Here is a 23,756-nt window from a genome sequence, read left to right as displayed (position 1 = left end):
TACCATGAAATTTTAAGATACCATCTGGTGATTTCAATTTCATCCCACTCTGATTCTAAATCATGTTTCTTAATTCTTTACTAATTGATGGTTAGAGTTGCTTCTTAGTTTTTCCTGTTTCTTCTGGGCCCGCTTCTGCATGTGAAAAGTAGAGGACTATATGCGAGATTGCGGGGGGACTTGTTATTTTCCTGGTCTAGCCACAGGATGAGCTGATATGCGCACATTTTAGATTAGTGGAAGGTGCTGTGGGATTATAGTGCATACCTTCCTACCTAAGAAACAAAAGTAATTGAGAGATGGTGACAGAGCAGCCATTGTCAGTGCCGTTGTGGTTTGTCCTCCTTAGTGGGATTCTTTCAAACACGAGTTTGGTTTGAGAAAAGCAGGGCTACTTGTCAAAGTGGGGAGGAAAGCATGTCAACTTGCCTTTTCTTTCGCTATGAAGTGTATGAATCTTCTGGATTTTGAATGCCAGTTTACCTTAGATATGTTTCTAAAATTCTGTTTTAAACTTCACGTTGAGCTCTCAGAACTTACAGCACATTCGATTCATATTCTGTGTATACGCAGTGTTGGTGACTTGAGATGATCTTCAGTATGTCTTTCTAGTCATCCTGTTTGCTGTGTTGCTTATTCAGGTTTTAGTGCAGTCCAGAATTCCAATTTTGGAGCAACATGCTCTTTGAACAATTTAAACTTTGTATCTTTAAGATCTCTTGCCGTATCTTAAACTGCAAAACTTTTGACTGGCCCTAGAATTATATGCTGTATTCAGCTGTATGTTTTTGCATGTCACTTTTTAGTTCTGTGCTCTTCCAGGCAACACTTGCAGCAAATATAAGTGGTAAGAATTCATATTTCCCTTAGAATGATGAAAAGAACAAATTTGCTAAAAGGTTTTGTAAAGGTTTTTAGTTGTTCTCATTCTTTGGATATTTGCAAACAATTAAGGTGTAAGTAGAGCAGGCAAAAATTTTATTTTGGTGAGGGATTTTTTTCTTCAAAAATGTTTGAATAGTTGTAGGTAATTGTTTTGTCTCTCTCTTTCTCTCTCTCTTCTTTTTTTTTTTTTTTAAGGTTTTCTGGGGTCAAGAGCATTTGAACTGTTTAGTTCTTCTCCAGGAGCTTCTGCAGGGCTATCTCACTGAAAATGGCAGTGCGGAGCTATTCATATCTGAACGTACTTACCCCACTTGTTCTTCTGAAGAAAGGAACCAGGCTTCAAAAACCGAGCATACCTCAGATGATCTGAGAACAGGCTTGTTCCAGTATATACAAGATGCAGGTAAGAAGAATATTATTACTTTCTTGTTAATTATGGCATAAATACAGTAGTGACCTGTTGAGCATTAGTTGCCTATCTCAATGAATTCTTTACTTTTTGGAGAAAAGCAATCGAAAAGATGTCTGCGAGGATGAAAAAACTACTTTTTTGAGTTCTTTCCATTAAGCTGTAATCTTTTAAGAGTAAGGGAAATTGCTTTTTTATTTTCTCTCCTTTTGATCCTGAGGGGTTTATTTTTAACTACTTCAGTCTCATAAACCAGCCTGTTTCTTTTTAGAAATTATGTTAACAGATTATAGCTGTCTTTTTATTTGACAGAAGCACAAAAACTGCCTGCTGCCTATGAAGTTGTGTTTTACAATGAAACTGAGGATAGCCCAGGAATGATGTTATGGAGATATCCAGAACCCAGAGTGCTCACTCTTGTAAGAATTAACCCTGTTCCTTTTAATACCACCGAAGACCCGGATATTAGCACTGCTGACCTAGGAGACGTTCTTCAGGTGCGTAATGAGAGTTTTCAACTGTCATTAACAAAAGATGTTAAAATGATGTAAAGTGAATGTTTTAGAAGTTGTGGTTATTAAAAATGAGCACAAAACAAACGTCAGGAGCTGTATAAAATCAATAGAAGGTAAATTCTGCAGTTTGAGCACATCTTCAGTTTAAAATTAGTTGTGCAAACATTTTAACCACTTACCTGTAAAGGTTTTGCCATGATTTAATAAGCTATAGCAAACTTAAGTCCTGGTTTGCAAGCATACAGAGTTTTTATTCTTGGCTCGTATGACTTCACCCATCAGTCTTTATTTAAAGCCCTCCTTTAATTTGAGCCTGCAACATGTAAAGAAAGATCTGATCTGAAATTGCCGTGATTCAGTGGAATCCATGAGCTAAAATCTCCAATCCTGCCATCCTGTTCTGTGTTTGTGATAGAAGATGGCTGGGCTTCTTCTATTAAGATCTGCAATGCACAGAGGACCTATTTTCACAGAATCATAAGACCGTAGAGGCTGAAAGGGGTCTCTCTGGAGATCATCTGATCAAGCTTCCCTGCTCAAGCAGGGTCACCTAGGGCAGGTTGCTCTTGGCCCTGTGCAGCCAGGTTTTGAATATCTCCGAGGATGGAGACTCCACAACCTCTCTGGGCAACCTGTGCTGGTGGTTCAACCACCCCCCCAGTAAAGAAGTGTTTTCTATGTTCAGATGGAGTTCCCTGTGTTTCAGTTATGCCCGTTACTTCATGTCCTATCACTGGGTACCAGGGAGAAGAGTCTGGCCCTGTCCTTTGACAACCCCCCATCAGGTATACATGGATCAGATCCCCCCTGAGCCTTATCCTCACCAGGCTGAACAGTCCCAGCTCTCACAGCCTGTCCTCGTATGAAAGATGCTCCCGTCCCTTAATCATCTTTGTGGCCCTTTGCTGGACTTGCTCCAGTATGTCCATATCTCTCTTGCACTGGACCTCGCACTCCAGATGGGCCTTACCAGTGCTGGGTAAAGGGGAAGGATCAACTCCCTCAACCTGGAGGTAAAACTCTGCCTACTGCAGCCCAGGATGCCGTTGGCCTTTATGCTGCGAGGGCACATTGCTCATGGTCATCTCTCATTTTTTTGCTTTGAGAAGAGGACAGTCCAGTTTGTTTGAGAGCATGGAACTGTCCTTCAAAGGAGGACTGAGTTCAGCAGCTTTGTGGTTATGTGCCTCAAAGATAGACCTATAGCTGATGACTGCACTGATCTTTTAACTCTCCGACTTTTTGCTCTCCAAAATTCACAGTTATGTAGTTAGTTATACCCTCTCCTGTCTGGTATAATTGATATTTATAAATTCACTTGTTCCTTGCATATCTATTTCAATTTTTGTTCAATTTTAAGTTTAATAGTCTTGATTTTCTTTGTGTATTGCAGGCTGAATCTATTTTTTTTTCATTTGAATTGGCTTGTTAATCAGAATAGTGTTACAAGATAAAGGAATTAAATAAAATATCTCCCAATTCTTCCTACTTGTTCAGAAATATTGAATTATATTTCATTATTGCTATATATTTTAAATTACTTTTTAAAATTAAATTATGCACCAATATGCTTTGAGTTATGGATAAGTAGGATAATCTTCCTCAGATAAATGGTATAATGTTATTACAATGCACATACCGTTAGTGAGATCATGCAAATGTCCTGCCAATTTATTTGCCCTCTAGACAACCAAATGTCAGTTCCTTTCAGTTATATGAAAATTAAAATTAAATGGAAAAAATCAGCTCCTTTTGGCCTGAGGTCTGAATTAAAATTGTGTTATTGTATGCTTTCTTGATGACCCTATTAGGTTGCTGTGAAAACCAGCAGTTTTCCGGCTTTCAGGATAGTATTTTCAGAGCTGCGCACACCAGGTTTTTGGTAGAAGCACATTAAGCTCCAATTATAGAAAATGGGCATCATGAGCATAATGTATGTGCTTTTATAATAATATGTCCCTGTGCAGTGGGCATAGGTTCTTCTCGAGGGGGACATCAGCACAGACTGTACTGCATGTGCAGCTGGATGTTTTCCAGTAGCATGCACATTCTGCCGCTTTGTGCTTCCATGCTACGGTGTAGAGAAAAGAGGGTTATTACAGTCCTCTTTCGTTTGTCCTGGGACTGCCTGGTGCAGCAAGATAGAAACTGGCAAGTGCTCAGCTGCCAGTTCTCAGGTCCAGTAAACTTTTACAGATCTTCAAGTAACACTTCAGAGTTGCATTTAATCTTATAGGTTGATTATGGGGAACAGTTCCATCAGTCTTGCTTTGACTTGGGAGTCAAGCATCCCTATATAGTTTCCCTCCTTGGTGATTTTTAATATGGCAGGCTCTTTTCTTTTAAGCTTTACATCTGTCAGTTTTGTGATCAATTCTTCGGAAGTCTTCAGTTTAATAGCTTGGGCTTTCAATTACAAGGGAATAGAGTAATGATGCCAGCCAAATTAGAGCATAAGGTCACATCCATGATCTTGACTAACATGTCTATGCAGAAACTCGGGTCGTGGGCACATGGAGCGCACAAACGCTTACAAAAGGATCCATACTTTGGTAGCAGACTATTAATTATGGTAGTAGCTGTTGCCTGGTTATAGGTGGTGATTTATCACATGTTCCAAAAATGGCAAAGCATATACACAGAGCAGCTCTGCACAATGTAGATGAACAGCGATTTTAAACTGGGACAGTATGCATTTTTTTGATTAGTCTAACATAGATATTTAGATGGAAGAAGTAATACAGAGTCGAATTCTTTAGCTTAATTACATTTACCAAATACTCATCTCAAACTTTTGATGGGGACTTAAATGTATCAGGAGGCCTTTGATCATGCTGTACTTTTTCCCTGTTCGGATGTATGTCTGTCTCTTAACGTGCTGTGTATTTGCTGAGTACAGAAATATAAAATGCCATTTCTAAGAGGAAAATTCACAAAATGAAAGAGAAAAAAGACAAAACAACATTTTTAATTTACTTCTTGGCATAAAACAGTAGAGGAACGTCTGCAAGCCGAAGACTTCAGCTTTTTTGAAAAAGGAACTAAATTTAAAGATAATAATGATATCAAAGTATATTAGAAATGTATTTTAAAAACTTTCCAAAGATCACGTATATCTTCAAATGCTAGGAGGATCCATAATGTCACCAGCTGTGTTCCCAGTCTCCCTTAATCCATTACTTCACATAAATCAAGGCAAAGGTGCACTTCTGTAATTTCTCTCGTGTTTAACAGATTTAAACTTTTGCCAGTTGCATGTTCTTTCACTCCCAAGTAAATTGCTGTGACATTTCATCTAGCTTTCTGTCTTTGCTAAGCTCCTTCTGGCATATCATTTTAATCATGAATAGATGTTAGAAGTCTCTTCCTTTCTATAACTATTCTTCAAATTCTTGGAACTTGCAAAAGCTTCACCATAAAGAGAATTTTGCTAGTTATTAGAGTTGCATGTCATCTGCTGTGGCCAAAGGATAAGCTAACAGCTTCAGATTATAAGAGCTGATATGAACTATATTGTTTCTGTAAAAATTTACCTTACTGCTATTTCCAAATTATCCCAAGAGTTTATCTTCTTGTGTTAATTCTGTTGTTGCAAGGGTAAACAGTTTCACTGGTCAAGTTTCTAATAGTTTACTTTCTTTGCAATACTAACATTGCTGCTTTTATTTGTGGAGGGAGAAGGAGGAACTGATATTTCTGCCATGCTGTTGCCTATTGCATTTTCCTTTGTGATTTTAATAAAAGCCTGATCTTTTTGTTTGAAAGAAGTGAGAGAGAATCCCAGCTGCATTCACAAGAAACCTCATCAAGAGTGTATTTCTTTTGGGAGATTGAAAGGATATGCATGTGTTCTTCCTGTCCCCCTAACATTCCAACCCTTTTCTATTTAACTGTTAATCCCTCGTTGTCCCTTTTTCACATGCCGCAAACCTTCTGTGGTTCTATGTGATTTACTGTTCTTTCAGATACCTAGTATTTGATGAAACACCTTTAGACATCCGTGATATCTCTTCTAAATTTGTTAAGGAGTTCCCGTTCAGTGACATAAAATATTTCTTATCCTGAGGTATTAAAACTGCTATCTGGCACCACATCTAGCCCTTTTTGACCTAGAGAGCAGAAGACCTGAGGCACAAATGTAATTTAATCTCTCTCTCTTATATCGGTGGTTCTTTGATAGGGTGAGTCCTAATTTATCCACGCAATTCCAAAAATTGTTCTTCTTAATCTGCATTGAGAACAGAAGAAACTCTTTAAGCAACCTACAAATGAAATATCAAAATATAGTGGTAAGAAAATTGCCATGATTTCAGTTGAAGATGTGATCTGTACCAGATGATAATGTAATGTTAATGTGATGTTAAAAAACATTATTTAAATCCAGGAACCGTGCTAGTTTTGTAGTTCACTATCTTGCAAATCATTATGACTAAAAACATTGCTGGCTGGCTGATAATTAAAAAAAAATAAATTAAAAGATATCTAAGTTAATTTAAAGAGATGTCATACATTATTTTTAGGGGAAACTTGTCTCTTCCAGAATGACTTTCGTAAATGTGAGAGAAGCAAAGGCACATTTGGTTTAGGGTATCTTTGTTACATTTCTTATTACTCCCTGTATGCCTACATCACTGCCAAGATCTTTTTTGAATCTACCTTCTTGTGGCAGTTTTAAAGTTTATGTAGTAATTAAGGTAATTAATTAATTAAACAACATATATATTTGCAAGTGTTTTATGAATGAAAAAAGTACTCATGATGGTATTATTTTAGAAATACAAATTCAGTCCCTCATCCTGTCCTCCTGCATCCAGCAGCATTGGCCTCATTGTACATCGTCTTTTCATTGGAACCTTGTTTCTATCTCTTCATCTTATGAAATGCTTGATAATCTTATAGTAGCGGTATGTGGCTGTTGGATAAAATCATATTGCAGTCTAGAGTTTAGAAAGCTTGGATGGGTAAATAATGTTTGTTGAATCAAAAGACGGGCAATCGTTTCAATGCTAACGTTCCACAGCTTTGCAAAGTCTTGTTTTATGGTAACATTTAATACATGAAAAACATTTGCCGGCTGAAAAAATACTGTCAGTGAAGGTAAACCATTGCTTCATTTACTAACAGTTATTTATTAATTTTCTTTTCTTTTTTTTTACCAACACATTTGGTTTTATGTTGGAAGCATCTTTCTTTTACTCAGCACAGCTGAACCACTAAAATCATCAGCCTTGCAGCAGTAAGACTAATGGCTCTCCTGCTAGTTTAGCGGTGTGGTTGCAGGGAGTTATAACATACCAGTCAGACCCTTCTGGAAAGGAGGTGGAAGTCAGCACTACTGCAAGGCCATTACAGCTAAGCTACTTTCTATGCATGACTTGAAATGATCTATGTCTTCAGAAATCATTAGGATATGTTAAGATCTACTTTATGTGGGAGTAAATACTCTAGAAAAACTATAAATTTCCCGCAACCCAATTAGTGGAATTACAATCCAGTATAACTGTAAATTCTCATTAAGGTTCCGTCCTAAAACCCTGAAAATAAAAATGAAAGCAATAGAGCTATTATGAATTCCTTAAATTATGTGTATTTGTGTGAAAACATGCAAAATTAAATAATTCTACCTGGGGGCAGGGGCACGACCGTTGTCTGCCTGAATTTTTTTAACGTCCCATTTCTTTCTACCCCAGCATCTTCATTTATGGCGTCGTGATCGCAACTCAAGCCTGTGTCATGGCCCATCTTGCAGTTGTTACTTAGCTAGTCTATGTACTATATTAACATTTGTCTTCTTCCAGTTTTGAGACATCCCATGCACTTAGTTCATATTTACCTCTACCCAGCTAATACAACAACTCTTATTTTGCGGTTAGTTACAGTGGTTAGTTCCTTTCCCTTTACTCTAACATCTGTATGCTTTTTTTGTATGTATACTTTAGCTTGTTGTAACTTTAGTGTCCTTGATGACTTGTGCCTAGGTCTAGCCTTATTGATGCTAACTCATGTCTGTCAACAATACAGTGTACCTTAAAATCTGAAATATCAAAGTAAGAAGAGGAAAATTACATATTTCAAGAATAAGAATTGGAATAAAGTGAAGTAAAAATTAATTTGCCACTGTCCTTAATTTTTTGGAGTGCAACCTTCCATGGCTAACTGAAAACACTTAGCATCAGATTCCATTTCAAGAAAGAGTTGTGCTATGTAGGCAGAATAGTCCTTTATTCCAAACATCTTTCTGATGCCTTGATCAGAACCATAAACTCTTACTTCTATATCACTATTAACTCTTAACTTTTTAATCAACATCTTTTTCAATACTACTAATGGTTGCCTCTTATCTAAATTGTGAGAGTTTATTGAGTGATGTTTGGAAAGGTCTAGATACAGCTAAATATCTTAGTAAAAACAATTATGGGAGGAAGGAGTGTTTGCAAGAGCAATAGTTTTGTGTTCTCATAAGAATAAACATCAAATAGGCTGTGTCTTGTACAAGTAACATAGTAAATTGTGGCTCTACGCCACCGTTTATGTATCCCTTGTGTGATGGGGATCTACAGAAGAGACTTTTCAGGCAACAGGAGACGCATGTGTTGCTAAAGACATATCTTTTTGAGCTTGACTACTGCTAAGATTATTTTTAAAATACATGGAGCAGAAAAAAATATATTCCACGCCACTGATCATTTCATTTAGGACAACACACATTTCATGAGAGAGAAATTAATCCCAGTGCTGATTCCATCTGATGTCATTTTAGGCCAGGGTAATTCATTACTGCCCAAATCGGCAAGGACAAAGGAGAGATCATTGTTGTTGTGAGAATCATGTTCATGGCTCAGAAGCAGCGAAGGGTCCAAACTCGGAAAAATTTCAGATTGAATTGAAAAGATAAAAGCAAGAGCAAGAGAGAGAAGCAGAAATGCCGTTACTTCAAAATGTTGAAGAGTGGTACTGGTCCCTCAAAAAGGATGTTCTGTGAGACACTTCAGTTATAACAAATGAAACTTTTAAATCAATCTAGTAGATAGATGGTGAGGGAAAATCTCAGGGCTGAAGACACAGGGGTGTGTATCTTTAAAAGCCTATTTTATTATATACTTTAAAAAATAGGGACACAAAATTAGGGAGATGAAGCCTGCTGTTCTTGCTCCAAAACAGCTAATTTTGCATTTAGGATACACTCTCTTGTGTAGGAAATTTCTGTAGCAGAAATACTTTGGAATTGTGCAGATGTTTGTAGATTTGGCTCTGTAAGTATTCAAACAAGAAGGTTTAATTAAGGTATGCCTCAGTTTCCCAGTTTAACAGTCAAGTCTGTTCTGTAAGGCAACCAGCTCATAATTACAGGGCAGCAGATCTTTCATTTGCTCTACGACACTCTTGCGTCTTAGCAGTTGCAGTTAGAATCTGCTGGTGGTGGTGGTGAGACTCTTTCTTACAAATCTGTCCATAAAGTCAGGCCGCCCACTGAGAACTTTGTTTGATGGCCATCGCTGTGCTTCAGAGTACATTTTAAAATGTGCATAGAAACACTACTTTCTCAGCCCTGTTTCTTCTCATTGCCTTGGAGTTGTAGCATTATTCTGGCAAGCAAGCAAGCAAGCAAGGAGTAAGAGTGACCATTCCCCGGTCCAGCCAATAGTTTATGGTCATGCAGGTGATGCCCCTGTCGCAGGGCAGAAAGGATATGCAAGAAGGATGCATTTCACACCATAGTTAGGGGTAGTAATGTGTGTTTCGGAGCTGTCTTATAATGCTAAATTCAACCATGCTTGTACTGTTCCTTGAATCTGTCAGGTTGCAACAGCTGAGGAAGGATAAGCATTTTGCACCTCTTTATTATCTTTACAGTTTGAAGGAGGGAGTTACAGAAAAAAAAATTTTTTTTGCTTTAGTGGTTCCTTAGTGGCATTCAGATTGTACAAAAACTGGACTTAGCTACTTTTAGTCATAGTTAGATTTAAGCCTAAAGAATAATGCTAGCAGATATTCACAGAATCACAGAATCGTTTAGGTTGGAAGGGACCTCTGGAGATCATCTAGTCCAACCTCCCTGCTCAAGCAGGTTCACCTAGAGCATATTTCCCAGGATCATATCTAGACGGGTTTTGAATATCTCCAGCGAAGGAGACTCCACCACCTCTCTGGGCAACCTGTTCCAATGCTCTGTCACCCTCCCAGTGAAGAAGTTTTTTCTCAGCTTCAGATGGAACTTCCTGTGGTTCAGTTTGTGCCCGTTGCCTCTTGTCCTGTTGCTGGGCACCACGGAGAAGAGGCTGGCCTCATCCTCTTGACACTCCCCCTTCAGATACTTGTACACGTTGATGAGATCCCCTCTCAGTCTTCTCTTCTCCAGGCTGAACAGGCCCAGCTCTTGCAGTCTTTCTTCATAGGAGAGGTGCTCCAGCCCTCTAATGATCTTGGTAGCCCTCTGCTGGACTCTCTCCAGGAGTGCCATATCACTTATCTTCAGCAGGAACAAGTTTGATGGCTTTGGGTTGGGGATAGGGGGAGTGAAGACTGGAGGGGTTTGGCTCACCAGAGTAGGAAAGCAATTTGTATGCCATCAAGGAAGTATTCTGCTTTTTTTGTGCAGGCAGGTGAACAGGACAGACAAGTGACTTCTTGTACAGCTGGAGACCTGCTGTAGCTAGTGAAGTTTTTACAGAGATGCTCAGTGTTTCCCATTTCATTGCATAGTTATCTCTCCAATGAAGGATATTCGCTAGCACTGCCACATACCTCAAACAAAAAGCTATGCGTTGTCACTATAGCGTCTATACGAGTGGCCATGGATTTAAATGGTGGAGAAAAACAGATTGGTCTAATCAAAGTGATTATATAATGTTGTAATACTCCAGATTCTGGGCTCTGTGGTTTATTTAAGCTGCATCCCCAACACAGACTTAAAATTCTTTCTCCTGGATTGTTATCCGCTGAGAGATACAAGCTGTTAAAAACTTACAAGACAAAAGGAAGATAATCTATGGCATTTGTTCATTTCTCCATATGAAGTTAAAATAAAGTATCTGCTGAGCTATAACTCTGTCAGGTTTTTGTGTTTGAGGATGTTTCCCTTGTGTACCTGCCAGGATTTCTGTTGCCTGCAAGTGCAGTCAGCATTGTAAGAGCTGATGAAAAGACGAATGTGTGCTGAGGTCTCCTTTTTTGGCCTTTCTTCTTTATATAGCCTCCTAATAAACAGAGCACTTATTCCTGGTTTAGAAGAGTGGTGATTAAATTAACCAGATCTCAAGGTTTACTGGAGAAAATTAGGGAAGTGAGTATAGTTCTGAGGTTGCAAGGGCTTAACTGAGATTTAATAAGGAAAAGACTGGGTAAATAATCCCACTCTGGCAAAATTCCCTCATAGTATTTGCGGAGATGGTGAGATCTCCTTTAAGAGAATATAAAATAATTCCAACTTCAAAAGGTGAGGATCCAAAAAACTATCTGTTGCATTGCATTATGTGATTACACTCTTTAAATAAAACATTTGTAAACTGCGGTCTTGTGTCTGAGGTTTTCAACACTTTCAGCCAATAAACGGTCATTTTCTTACACCTTGTGGTTGTTTAAACAGTGGCTGAAGGAAGCATGAGCTTAAGAATGATTGGCATTAGACCTACTGTAAGTCATTGCTGCAGGAAAGATTTGACATGACAGTCAACAGGAAAAGAATTATGATCAACGTCAAAGGCATTCATTTTTCCCTTTAACAGAGAATACCTCATTTTTGGCTGACTCTGCTTCCTTTTGGCTTTTCATTCCCTGTTGGGGCTACGATGTTCAGCTGGGCATTTGAGAGTCTGGGAAAAGAGCTTTTTGGGAAACCACAAATTTTATTCATGGTTGGTTCATTTCTTACATTTCCAAAGCAACAATTATTTTGGAAATCCAGATAATTTGTGTTATGACAGGTTAGTGATTTAAGTTCCTAGTGTTATTAGCTAAGCAAGTTGTAAAGTTCAGCCACGCTTATTGATAAACCTGATGGTTTGCAAATTTTTCAGTCTACTGTTACACAGTTCAGTATTATCTTCAAATAATCAGACTTTTTCAAAGCGTGGTAAAATAATTTATCTAATTGCTGTGAATTGTCCAGAAGGCAGTTTTGTGTTCTGCCTGTGATTCTGCTTTTTAAAACTTACATTTCTTGTCAATTCTATCTTTTGAAGTTATTCAAAATTATTGTATTGGTATGCATGGATTTTATGATCTTTCTGCTATGTGAAGAGTTGAAACAATCTTGAAATGAAACAACACTGTAATCGTTGAGCATATTTGATCAGAAACTAATACTTTAACAAATGCCTTTTATCCTAATGTATCGAATTACTTTCCTACCAGTAAATGCAGTGTTTGCAGACATGCATGTGTACTAAAATGAATGCAGGTAGTTTATATAAACAACTATTCTGTTTTAGAGGGCTGAAGACTTGCTTTTAGCCTGAGCCAATTGCACTTCAGATGGTCTGCATGTGACAAAGTACTGTGATGGTGGGCATAGTTTTGCACATCGTTTTTTGAATGTTAAGACTCTGACTATTAATGAGATAGGTATTGTGTTCATTTTTTTTCAAGGAAGGAAGTACGGGCTAAAGAAGTTGCAGTGTTCCACAGCGAGTCTTAAGCAGATGTTGAAACAGAGCCCGTTCTCTTTAGGAATTCCAGCTTTAAACATTATTTGTGAACTTCCTAGCCTGAGAGAAGGATTATCCCAGACTTTACTGTTTTGTTACTGTATTTTGTGTGTATAATCTTAATTATTTTGCTGTGTGATCTTAGTGTTCAGTGCATCAAGATGAGACTGTATTCTCTGGACTACAGTTTCTGTGCAGTCTGCAGGGAGTTAAGCGTAACTCGTTGGGAATGTTAATGGAAGTTGTGCATAATTTGCCTGTGCATCACACTGAAATTTACCCTGTGGGGTTAGTGAGCTAGTGAAAATTCTACCGGTGCCAGAAGACCGACGAAACCATCAGATTATCTTAATGACAGATTTACACTTTCATCATGTTCTGTGCTTTTCAGATTTTGTAACTCTGATTTGTGAAACTTTGCAAACCAAAGTTCTTCCAGCAATACCCTGATCTTGCAACACTCATTGTAGGAGTCAGGCTTTACTTCGGTGGTCAGAATATCCCATATACCAAAAATTATGCAGTACATGATGCATTAACAGGCTGCTACCCTCAATCCGAAAAGTGACCGCATTTCAACAGTAGTGCTTATGCTGTCTTAAATATTGAAACCAAGAAAATGAGAAGCCTTAAGTAAAGTGTGGAATATTATTTCTAAATCAAAAGAGAATGGAGAATATTGCAAAGTAAGCAAGTCCCTAGTCTAAGAGCGTCTATCTATATTAATTTGTTATTATTAAAAATTATATTATAAATTATATTATAAAAATAACCAAGACCCTAATAAATTAAGTGAAGTACTGTTGCTTTTGCAATGGGAAAAGCAAGTGATTCACGTAGATTCAATGTCAACATGAATGACATTTGTTAGAAAAAATGGGTTTGACACTTAACAGTACATACGTTCTCTTGCTTAAAAAAATTCTGCAGAAATCTCCTCACTTAGAGCATACCACTGTTCTGTGCTTCCTTAACAAAAGCTGTTAGTGTATTTAGAGTAATTTTTCCTTAATGAGAAAAAGTCAGTATCTGCGGCAGATTACATTACTATACACACCTGCATTCGTTCTGAACCTGCTAGCTTGATAAATTGATAAGATAAGTTGGTCACATGTTGTTTTAGAAAAGCAAAGAACATAGTTCCGAATAAAAGAATGCTACATATTTCTTCTAAAAGGTTAAAAAGCATTTCTCAGGGCTCTTAAATTACCATATTCTGATACCAAGGGAAAATAAAACCTGGGCTTAGAGTCTTGTTTGTACTTAGAGGGCTTTCCGGACAGGAAGGCAATCTTGATGCAATTCAGTAAGCCACAATACCAGTGGGGCATTACAGGTGAAAAATTTGCAGCTGTACCCCTCACCACAATGTATTACAACTGTACAGTGGAATATTTCCTGTACAGAAATAGGGCTTGGTTAACTTTCTTTCCCAAGAGTAGATCACATTAAAATGTTATAAAATCATGATTTCCTGCATTTGAATACTTGTGGTTTCTCAACTGGTTCCAATGTTACAAAGGGTTTTTTTATAGTTTCTATTAGTTGAAGATGTATAGAAGCTTTTTTTCCAAAGTCAGCTAAAAGGCAGTTATGTATTTTTTAAAGAGCAATTTCTTTCAGAAGACATGAGCTTTCTTTCATATCTCTTTATTCTAATTCAGTATTTAATATTCTATAAACTGTAGTGCAGACGTAAGTTTAAATAAAATCAAATAAGCATGCTAATAGGAGCAACGGTACCATAAATAAATTTGTTAAACAGAGATGAAAGAGCTGAGGTATATGTTACTACGCAGTAAACAAAATAATAGTTATTTTCCCTTTTCAGACAAAGAACTCAGTGTGCGCCTGAAAAACAAAAATTAAGCAGATATTGCACACTCAATTTTAAAGTGAATGTTTAAAATTGAAATGTTTTGACTTCAGGACAAAGTTTGCTAAACGAAGTTCGAAGAAAAATAAACTCTGTGAAGAAATGATATGGAATAATTTTTTAAAACTTTTCCAGTTGTGGTATGTGATTATTATTACGTTTTGAAAATTAAGGGTGTGCCACAGTGGAATAACTTTTACTGCTCAAAATGTAAGGGCATGTGACAACCCAAAATGGAGTCAATGTAACCAAAAAAGCATAACAGAGATACAGAGGAGATTGGGGGGGAGGGGGGGGAGGGCGGGGAGGAAGGGAGCAAATATTTTGTGCACCTAAAATGTATTGAATAATAATAATAGTAATAATAATACTTTGCTGAACTTTTACCTCACTGTAAATCACCATTTTTTTTAATTTGGGTCTTCATGAGAAGTGAAAATTGCTGGTCAGTGGCTGTGCCAGAAGAGGTTGTTTTCCACAGTGATGTGGTACGGTCTTAGTCTTGAGGACGTAAAAAATGTTACCCAACAGGCAATTTGGTTTGTAGCATGGTTTGACCGTGTGGATTGCAGGAGAGGATAAAGGGGCATGGGTGTGTTGAAGCATGCTACAGTTGCTGAAAATGACTAGTGAAGTTGTTCCCGTGATCAGATTAGATTGTGTGCATAGTGTAAACCAGCATGTTAAGCAATTTTAATGTCCACTTAATATTAATTTTCTTTTGAGATTATTTTCTACATAATATATTTTTCTGCAGGGTTTTTTTCTCTATTTTTATGCAAATCATAGTTGAAAATCGAATTTAAAACTGAAGTTCTTGGTTGTTATTGCCAAGAATTTTCCCCTTCTAAAAGTCTGGATAAGGACATCTTCTACTACTGCTACTTCTGTTCACCTAAAGGGAGAATTGTTTTTTTAAGACAGTTGGCTGTAAAACAGAAAAATATCCTAATACTAGAATAGCTTTATTATAGAGCAATCAGTTTATTCATGCTCAGGAAGCTTGAGTTAAAATCTCAGCATGGGTTGGCGTCTGACACAGAGTACAAGTTTGTATTGTATTCTGCCTCTCGTTCACTTAGGTGGCCCCTGCTCAGAGAAGATAAAACACACACATGCTTCCTGTCTTCTGTATGTATTTTCTTGTACAGTAGTTATTTCTGGAACAAGAATAACTTCGTTTCCAAGAGGAAGCGCCCACCATGTGAGGGACTGAGATTCAAGAAATGAACATTTATTCTGTAGAAGCCTTTTTTTCTCACAAAAACTAAAACAAAACATAAATAAAAAGGGAGCATCACTGAAAGCAAGAGTGAACATATTCCTCTGTAACCCAACTGTAAATATCTTTATCTCTTCCTCAGCTGGACAAGATATGCTTTTCAGCCTAATAGTTTTGCATGCATATATGTAAAGATCCATTTTGTACATTTAGCTAAAAGAGTATATACTTTAGTATTTAAGTGATGAAGCAGTAATGCTTTTCATGTATATATCCTTCATTCTGCAGGCCTGAGAAAATATTCAACTGACTGTCGTTTTTTTCCTAGATTTAGAAAAAGTGTCTGTGGAAAAGATGTTGTAAGTTAAGAAATCGTGACATTTTAATTATCTCTGTCCTAAATGGCAACAGTGTTTATGTCTGAGACTTGTTAGCATCATGACAATATGTGTAGTAGATCATTTATGGTAATGATGTGACAGCGTGTGGAAGTCCACTGATGTTGGTCCCCTTCTTGGCTGTTAGAAACATATCTAGTAATTAGTGCTGTGTGCTTTAAAGCTTTAAAGTCCAAATTAACAAAGTAGTCTGAAGTTGGGAGGATAACATCAGGTCACAGGAAAATCCAGGAGCGTGTAAATGTTGTAATCCTAAAAGCCTTTTCTAAAGGGCTTTATCAACAATGATTTCTTTCCCATCCTATTCTTTTCTTACACATTAACTTTAAGTGGCAATAAGGAAGATCCATATGGTCAATAGGGTGTACAGCACTTGGATAAAAATGCTAATATGTAACATAATGTTAACAGATTCTGGAGCAATTCTTGAACTCTAGTTTCCATATAGGAATTTAATTATTCTGGTACAGATAATGTATGACCCAGTATATGATTGTAGTGCATTTATGGGAGTATTTTTGTTGGTTATCAGTGCTATCTTGCTGATAGATTAACAGCTGTTCAGGGAATGATTTGAGGGGTGCAAGTTTGAAAATTTTTTGTTTTGTTTTTTATGAGATGGATATGGTTTAAGTTTCAGATCTGCTCAAATTGAGCTAGATTCTGTTTGTAGAGAGTCAGTATCTGTTCACAGAGCTGTCCTAGGGCCTCCCTTTCTCTTCTGGTTTCTAGTCTTGTGCTTCTATTCACAGAGCAACTCAGCTTTGACATACAGTTTCAAAAGCCCTTTTCCTCCCTGAATGGTTTCTCCTGAGGTGTCTAGATAGACCGGTCGTGTTCCTTCTTAGCTCTTGTTTTGCTTTATTTAGCCCTCTCAACTCTGCACTGATTCCAGTGTGAATTAATACATGTTTTAATTAATTCTTGTCTTACACGAGTCAATGTTTGTCCATCTCTTTTGGAAATATCTCACCTGATGTCTCTAAGGATCACATTTGCTTTTTCCAGGCATTGTCATCCTGTCTGATAATTTTCCAGTTGATACTGGCCTGTTTCCCTTCACCATTTTCACCTGAATATGCAGCTTATAACCAGATGTCTTACTGTCTTTACGAATATGACTTGCACTCTTCAATATTAAATTGGTCCCAGTTTCTCTAACTCTAGCCTTCAAAAGTGTATAGGCCTTCCTGACTGATATTCCTATGCTCCTCAACATTATAGATGTTAATGGCATCACAGTATTTTGACTGAGGTTATCAGATACCTTTTTTTCCCTTCTGACCTTAAAATTAGTCATTGTGGTTGCGCTCTTCAGTCTTCAGATATCACTCTGACTTGACAGATGTAGTAAAAATCTGTGTTTCGGGCTCTGTGGTTCCACGTGTTAGTTCTTTCACAATTCTTTGATGGAGATTATTTACGTTCCTCTGCCCTCCCCAACTTGAACCACTGAGCTCCTTGAATTTTACTTCTTAACCTTCATTCCTGATAATTAATCAGCATGCCTTTGCCTCCAAGTGCAGTGTAGTCCTTACTGAGTAACAAAGGGAAAAAAATCACGGAGCTTTTTTTTTTAACTGTGCCTAGATTTACTTACATCTCTACCATATTCCTACTTTTTTCTTTGTTATCTGTGTATGTGCGTGTGTACACACACACACACACACACACACACACAAACCCAGGAATAGCACATACGCATGAATACATATGAATTTTTTGCTATTGATTTTCTGTCGACTTGACTTTTAATAATTATCAAGTATGTTTGAGTGCCATAATTATGAATTTCTGTACTTAATTATCAAATTTTCATATCTGACTGAGTTTGCATTTATTTTAATTTCACACTCTCATTCACTTTCATGCTATTATTAAAAAGAGAAGGCTTAAGACACACTCCTTTAAAATCTGTGGTTTTATTAGAATTTTTTTTCCATGTTGTTTAGAAATGTCTCTAATGACATTCTCCCCAGTTCAGTGATGTGTCCAGGCATGTTCAAAGTGGGTTATTTACAAACTTAACTTTAAGCATGTGATTAAACTGCAGCTACTACGTATTCATTTGGTTTTGGTTTTTTAAACCACACATTGTCTAGCTAGCATATTCCATGAAAGAAGAGGTCATGTGGTTACAAGTACTTTGTGAGTTGTCCCAAGATTGTGGGGGAAGGGGGAGCCAGCCACAAGTCATTGTGTTGCCCATCATCATTTTTCCTCTGCATCTTTAATCATTTTAATAAGGGAGTTAATAAGTGGGTTAATTAATAAGTGGATATTTTGTTATGTAATAAAATTAAAAGTGCTAGTTCAATAAAAATATGTTATGGTGATTAAAATGTACTTGATACCATGCTGTAAAGACATCCGATGGCATTTTTGACTGTATGATATACATAATGATTGCGTTGTCTTTGGTGTTGCTGGGTACTATGGAACACACAGCTATTTCTGTACCTAGTAAGAGGAACTTTGAAGTGATATATTGCAATGAAATTCTAAAAACCATTTAGGTGGAGACAGCACAGAATCTGAGTAATGATTGAAATTCTGATTTTCCATATGACAACTTTTATTTAGTTTACTTAATTAGTTCTGCACTTTTAGTCTGTACAGTAAATCCCATTATGTTTGTGATGAAACATAAAGTAATTCTGACATCTTCTTTTTATCTCAGATTCCTTGCAGCTTGGAGTACTGGGATGAGCTTCAGAAATCATTTGTTGCATTCCGGGAATTCAGTCTATCAGAAAGCAAAGTCTGTGAACTACAGCTGCCCAGTATCAACCTTGTGAACGATCAGAAAGAGCTCATAGCCTCAGATCTTTGGAGGATTGTCCTGAACAGCAGTCAGAACGTGCCTGACGACCAAAGGTAATTTTGAAAGGAGGAGAGAAAAACAGAAAACCCAATGCTACGCTCCTGAGAAATCTTACTCAGGAGACTTAGGAAGTAAGATATTGTTTTCATATATGGTAAGAGCAGCTGGTCTTAAATGAGGTTCAGGTTGTAGTTGACCCTGGCACAAGTGCATGGCATGTGGGCAAAAAGAGCTCTCTCTTAGATTTATATAGAGGCTGGCAGCATCATATTCATCAAACTTTCTGAACACAAGGATTACTGAAAGGTGAAGGGAACCAGTTGGACCATGGCCTGAAACCTCATACCTGCGCAAGGCAGTAAAGTTGGTTAATTGACAGATGGAGGCCGAGGCACAACCTATTATATAAAATAATTACAAACACTCTTCTCCCATGCACCCCTCCCAATTCATCAGCTTTATTCTGCCTTCAGTGCAAGGCAATGACCAAAATAAGCCAAGCGTGTATTTTAAATGTATTTATTAAACAAAATTCTAGTACTTCTTTAAGAGCATTACATTATCTTTCACGCAGTTTGCTTTATATGCTAACAGTAAAAATTTTTAGTCAGTGTTTTCAGAAACGGGGGATCAATTTTTCATTCTGTTTTAATGAAGCTGGAAGCTTCATTAATGATGTACAGTGATGTACAGTGATAGAAATTCAGTATACTTGCACAGATTAGTTTTTGGTTGACACGTAGAGTTCAAAGAAAGAGTACAAAGTCTCTCCACAAGCAATAATGGAATTGCCATTGAGGACCTTCTTAACCTTTTATAGTTACAGTGGAAAACCCAGAATGACCTTGTTGGATCTTTGGTATTTGCTGATTGTTCTTGCCTAGGCTTGAACACATGTTTGAAGGCGTGTGTTGCATCCACATATATGTTACATGAAGCTGCAGAATTCAGAGAAGTGAGGAAATAAGACCATGGATAACAAAATCAATGAAGAAAATTAAACATCTGGTTTCCATTAATAGTATCAGTTTGGAAATGATTTCTTGATGCTAATTGTGAAAGAATGCATTTTCATCATTGAGAAGTTAAGTGTTTTAGACAAGGTTAATTCCTCTGAATGCGGGACCTTGGCAAAATTACCTTCCTGGTCAGCTTAACACCACAGAAATGTGAACTCGGTGGGAACTGAAAATGAAGTAGTGAAATGCAGTAGATTTTTTTCATCAAGGCGTTTGACACCGTAGTCATGTTTATTGTTTTCCGCTCAAATAAAATTCATCACTATATGTGATATTTCGTACAAGGAGCTGTAATATAGAGGCTAATGAGTAGTAATCATTAAGAGCAAGGCTAGGGTTAAAATGAAATACAAGTAATTTTAAAATATAATGAAGCAGTTTGAGCTGTGATTAACATCAGAAACATTTTACAGCCCACCACAGATCCACCTGCCTAGAAGGCCTAAATTCTGAGTTTTCAGCTGGGAGGCTGCAGGCCTACTGCCAAATGGTGAATGTCCTCAGAGGTATCCAGGTGTCAAGATTTAACAGGGTAAAAAGTATCTGAATGACCTTGAGGTAGTAGGAGACTCCCAGGAAGACAATCGCAGTGTCTACAGCAATGAAATTAAAAGTACTGTTTTCTCCAGATTGGTGTGTCTGTATAAGAAACTGCAACTGAAAGAACAGGAATTACCAAAATATTAGAAGCTCATTGAATAGGGATATCAGGAAGAAAAGAAAGCAGCAAAGACCATGTGCCATGCTCCTGAAGCCTTATCTGAAAATCAACAAACAAAAGAAAGGGAAGTTGAGGGAAGTTGTGCAGAAGCTATGGGCCTGTCTTCCATCAAAAGAACATACTGCTATTGGTATGGATATTTTATTGTGACCAAGCACCCTAAAATCCTATATCCTACTTGACCAAAAAAAAACCTAAACTTTTTTTGAGAGAGTGATAGGCATGTTCCTAAAGCAGGCACTTTTAACTTTAAGTAAGATCTTTGAGAGTTGTGAGAACCCTGGAGAGCTGGGCTTCAAGCCAATGTCTGGTGTTAGACCAAGGAACTTCAGGTCTCAGAAGTCTGGGGGTCCAAACAAGAAAGAAAGACTGTATAAAGGTTGCTGGCTAGGTTTTCCTGGGGGCTTACGACAATTTGACGTTACTTACAGGCTGGACCTGTATGTGATTGATTAGCAATATTAATTCCCTATTGAAGTATAAAAATTCTTAGTCTTTTTGAAGTTTATTTTCTTTGCTTGATCGTATATTTTGGGTCAGATTCTGACAGCTGTCATACAAGCATCTGGTGCTCAGTGACAATATTTTTCCTTCAAATTCTGTAGCAGCTTTTTTGTAACATCTATGATATGCTGTTTACTAATACTAGAGAGCTGATCCCTTGTTTTTTAAGTACTTTAATACTGATTCCAGGAAAACAACATGGTTTGTGAGGGGATGTGCGTCCAACTGATATGTTGAGTAATAGTGGACAGGCTACAGCAATATCAACCACAATGACTATGGGAATATTCAAAGATGTCATGATCCAAATCCTGTGATATGCAAACTTTTTCCAAGATTGGTCAGGAAGTAATCAGAATTAAAAAAATCATGGAGCTATCTGGCTTAGGACATAACATGTACGTGTATATCATTTATTTGAAGAGTATTTTAGACCATTTTTCAGTGAATGAATAAGGTTTGAATGGACATTCATGAATGTTTATTCAATGAATGAGCAAATTTGAAGTCCTAAGTGAAATAATTTAGCATCCCTTTGGCGAATTAGTATAGTGGCTACCGAAATAATTATATATGGCAAAATGACTGTTCATGGAAAACCTTGAAGTAGGGGATTAGAAGAAAATTACTTGATCATAGAATAAATTATTTTTATAGGTAAATGTTCATGTTGCAGGCTTAGCAAATTGTAATCAAAATGGCTTTAATTTAGGGCTCTATTTGACTGGTGGGGCACTAAAATCTCTCCCCAGTTTGGTAGGGAAGAGTTTATCATTTTTTGCTTAAACAGGTTACATTACATGTGTTTGTGCATCTCTTGTGTTATGTAAACAATATTTTTATTATTAATGACATAAGAATGTGAAATAATTACGGAGGATGCCTTAAAAGAAACATCTTCAAATTTGGCAAACCATAGAACAAATACAAAGACATTTGAATAAGCATTAAATTGCTATTTTTAAAAAAATTAAAGTGAGAAAACATGATCATGTTTCTCGCTAATTGTTTTAGCTTTTATTCAAAGTTGTTAAATGTCCTGGATTTTGACATCTAATGATTTGGGTTCAGACCAGTATTTGAGTCATAAATTAAAAGAGTTAAGTGGTCTCATTCTTCTTCCCAGTGGATATTTTCCCATGTCAAGGTTTCATCACAAATGGCAGTTTTGGTTTAAATATTCCACTATTAGAATAACAAGAATAATGCAGGTCACTGTTAAGTCATTGTTCCCAGGTGTCACATGTTTAGCCTGAACCACGTTTCATGATGTGGATTTATCATATTTTATAATATATAATGACTTACAGTGTAGGTATATTCCATTTTTAAAATTCTAATCCTTCATGAGATAAAAAAAAAATTCAAGGTATTAAAAAGTCAGTTCTGGTGGTATTTAGAATTTCCTCTGCCCTTCCCTCAGCATATTGTGCCAAACACCAAGCAGTAGCTGCTAGCCGTTCCTTTTCTTCCCAGCTAAAAAGTTGCACACACTGCATTTTGTAGCTCTCAAACAGCCAAAAGAATGTGGGGTTTTTGGATATCATAATCATTTCATGTACAAATTTTGATTTTGCAGTCAGATTTACTTCTGCGGTATTAATGCTCCTGCTGTTGTTCACCAGCGCTTGACAGAGTGTTTCCTGAATTTTCACATAACACTGCTTTATTTTCTGATTGTGTATGGCACGTAATGAAGGGCTGTGCATTTGCTTTTTGTGCTCTCTGCAAGGTAAAAGGAGAAAATTGTGGTGCTGAAGGTCTATCTGAAGTCTACCTAGGCAAAAAAATCTGGTTGTAGTTATGGTATTACAAATATTTAAATCGAATTAAAATTTAAATGAGATTTAATTTAAATTCTAAGGGTCATGATAGTGATTGAAAGACTACAATCCCCGTTTAAAAATTGTTCACTCAATATTACTATCTCTTATTACAGTTCCTTCTTAGAAGTGATACTATAGTCAGGATAAGGATACTTGGATGCTGCTACCGAGTCACCTTAGCGTTGGTATATTTTACATTATGACTAATTGTTATTTTCATAATAGCATGGGGACTGTAATTCCAGATATGGCTTCCACGGGGAAAAGAAATCAAATGAATCCCCTCACAGATAAAATAATAATACCGCCACAAAATCTGGGCAGATCAGAAAACAGTAATGCAAAGATCCCCACTGTATTTCTCCTCACGTGACATCTAGGAAGTGTTGGTTTTCTCTCCATGGTATGACTTTTCCTTCTAAAACACTAAAACACATTCATACCCCTAAGGTCCTGCTGCCCCATGCTGCTCCAGCCTCCAGTGCCAGCGCTTTGGCCTTCACCAGCACAGGTGGTGATGCCATGCTGTGTTTATCCCAGGGAGCAACGTTACTCTACTCTAATTTGCTCTTTCTCTCTGGTTAGTTTTCTAAGCATGTGTTTGGTCTCTGAAGTTTTTCAGGGGCTCAGCTATAGGGTGGATCTTTTTGATTTCTAAAGGTGACCATCCGTGAAGAAACGAAAAGCAGTTCTGAATCTTCTCATTCCCGGCATTTGAGTTCCAGCCTATTAACTACGCTTAGGCCTTTGTTTGTGGGGCAGAAGGGTCAGAGCACGGGATGGATAAGTGCTCTAAGTGCCTTCCCAGGGGTGAAGCTTCTGACACATATCCCTCTGCATAGAGTGTGTCATGTTGCCCTGAAATGATTGTGGTTGTAAGAGGGAAATAACAAAGGTCCTATCAAACTAAA

The 23,756-nt window shown here is 37.2% G+C and overlaps 1 protein-coding gene across 4 annotated transcripts in view; it reads left to right on the top strand.

Annotated features, from left to right (window-relative positions):
* Positions 1-23,756, top strand: part of VPS13B (vacuolar protein sorting 13 homolog B) — a 484,859-nt gene that overhangs the window by 402,383 nt on the left and 58,720 nt on the right. For all 4 annotated transcript variants that reach the window (XM_068932943.1, XM_068932945.1, XM_068932942.1 and 1 more), the window contains exons 38-40: positions 1,081-1,288; positions 1,607-1,791; positions 18,632-18,828. In XM_068932943.1, the coding sequence (XP_068789044.1) occupies positions 1,081-1,288; positions 1,607-1,791; positions 18,632-18,828 (590 nt within the window). The remainder of the gene's footprint in view (positions 1-1,080; positions 1,289-1,606; positions 1,792-18,631; positions 18,829-23,756) is intronic.

The sequence above is a fragment of the Struthio camelus genome, chromosome 2, assembly GCF_040807025.1.
Source record: "Struthio camelus isolate bStrCam1 chromosome 2, bStrCam1.hap1, whole genome shotgun sequence".
NCBI classification, from domain to species: Eukaryota; Metazoa; Chordata; class Aves; order Struthioniformes; family Struthionidae; genus Struthio; species Struthio camelus.
This window is presented reverse-complemented; position numbering and strand designations above follow the sequence as displayed.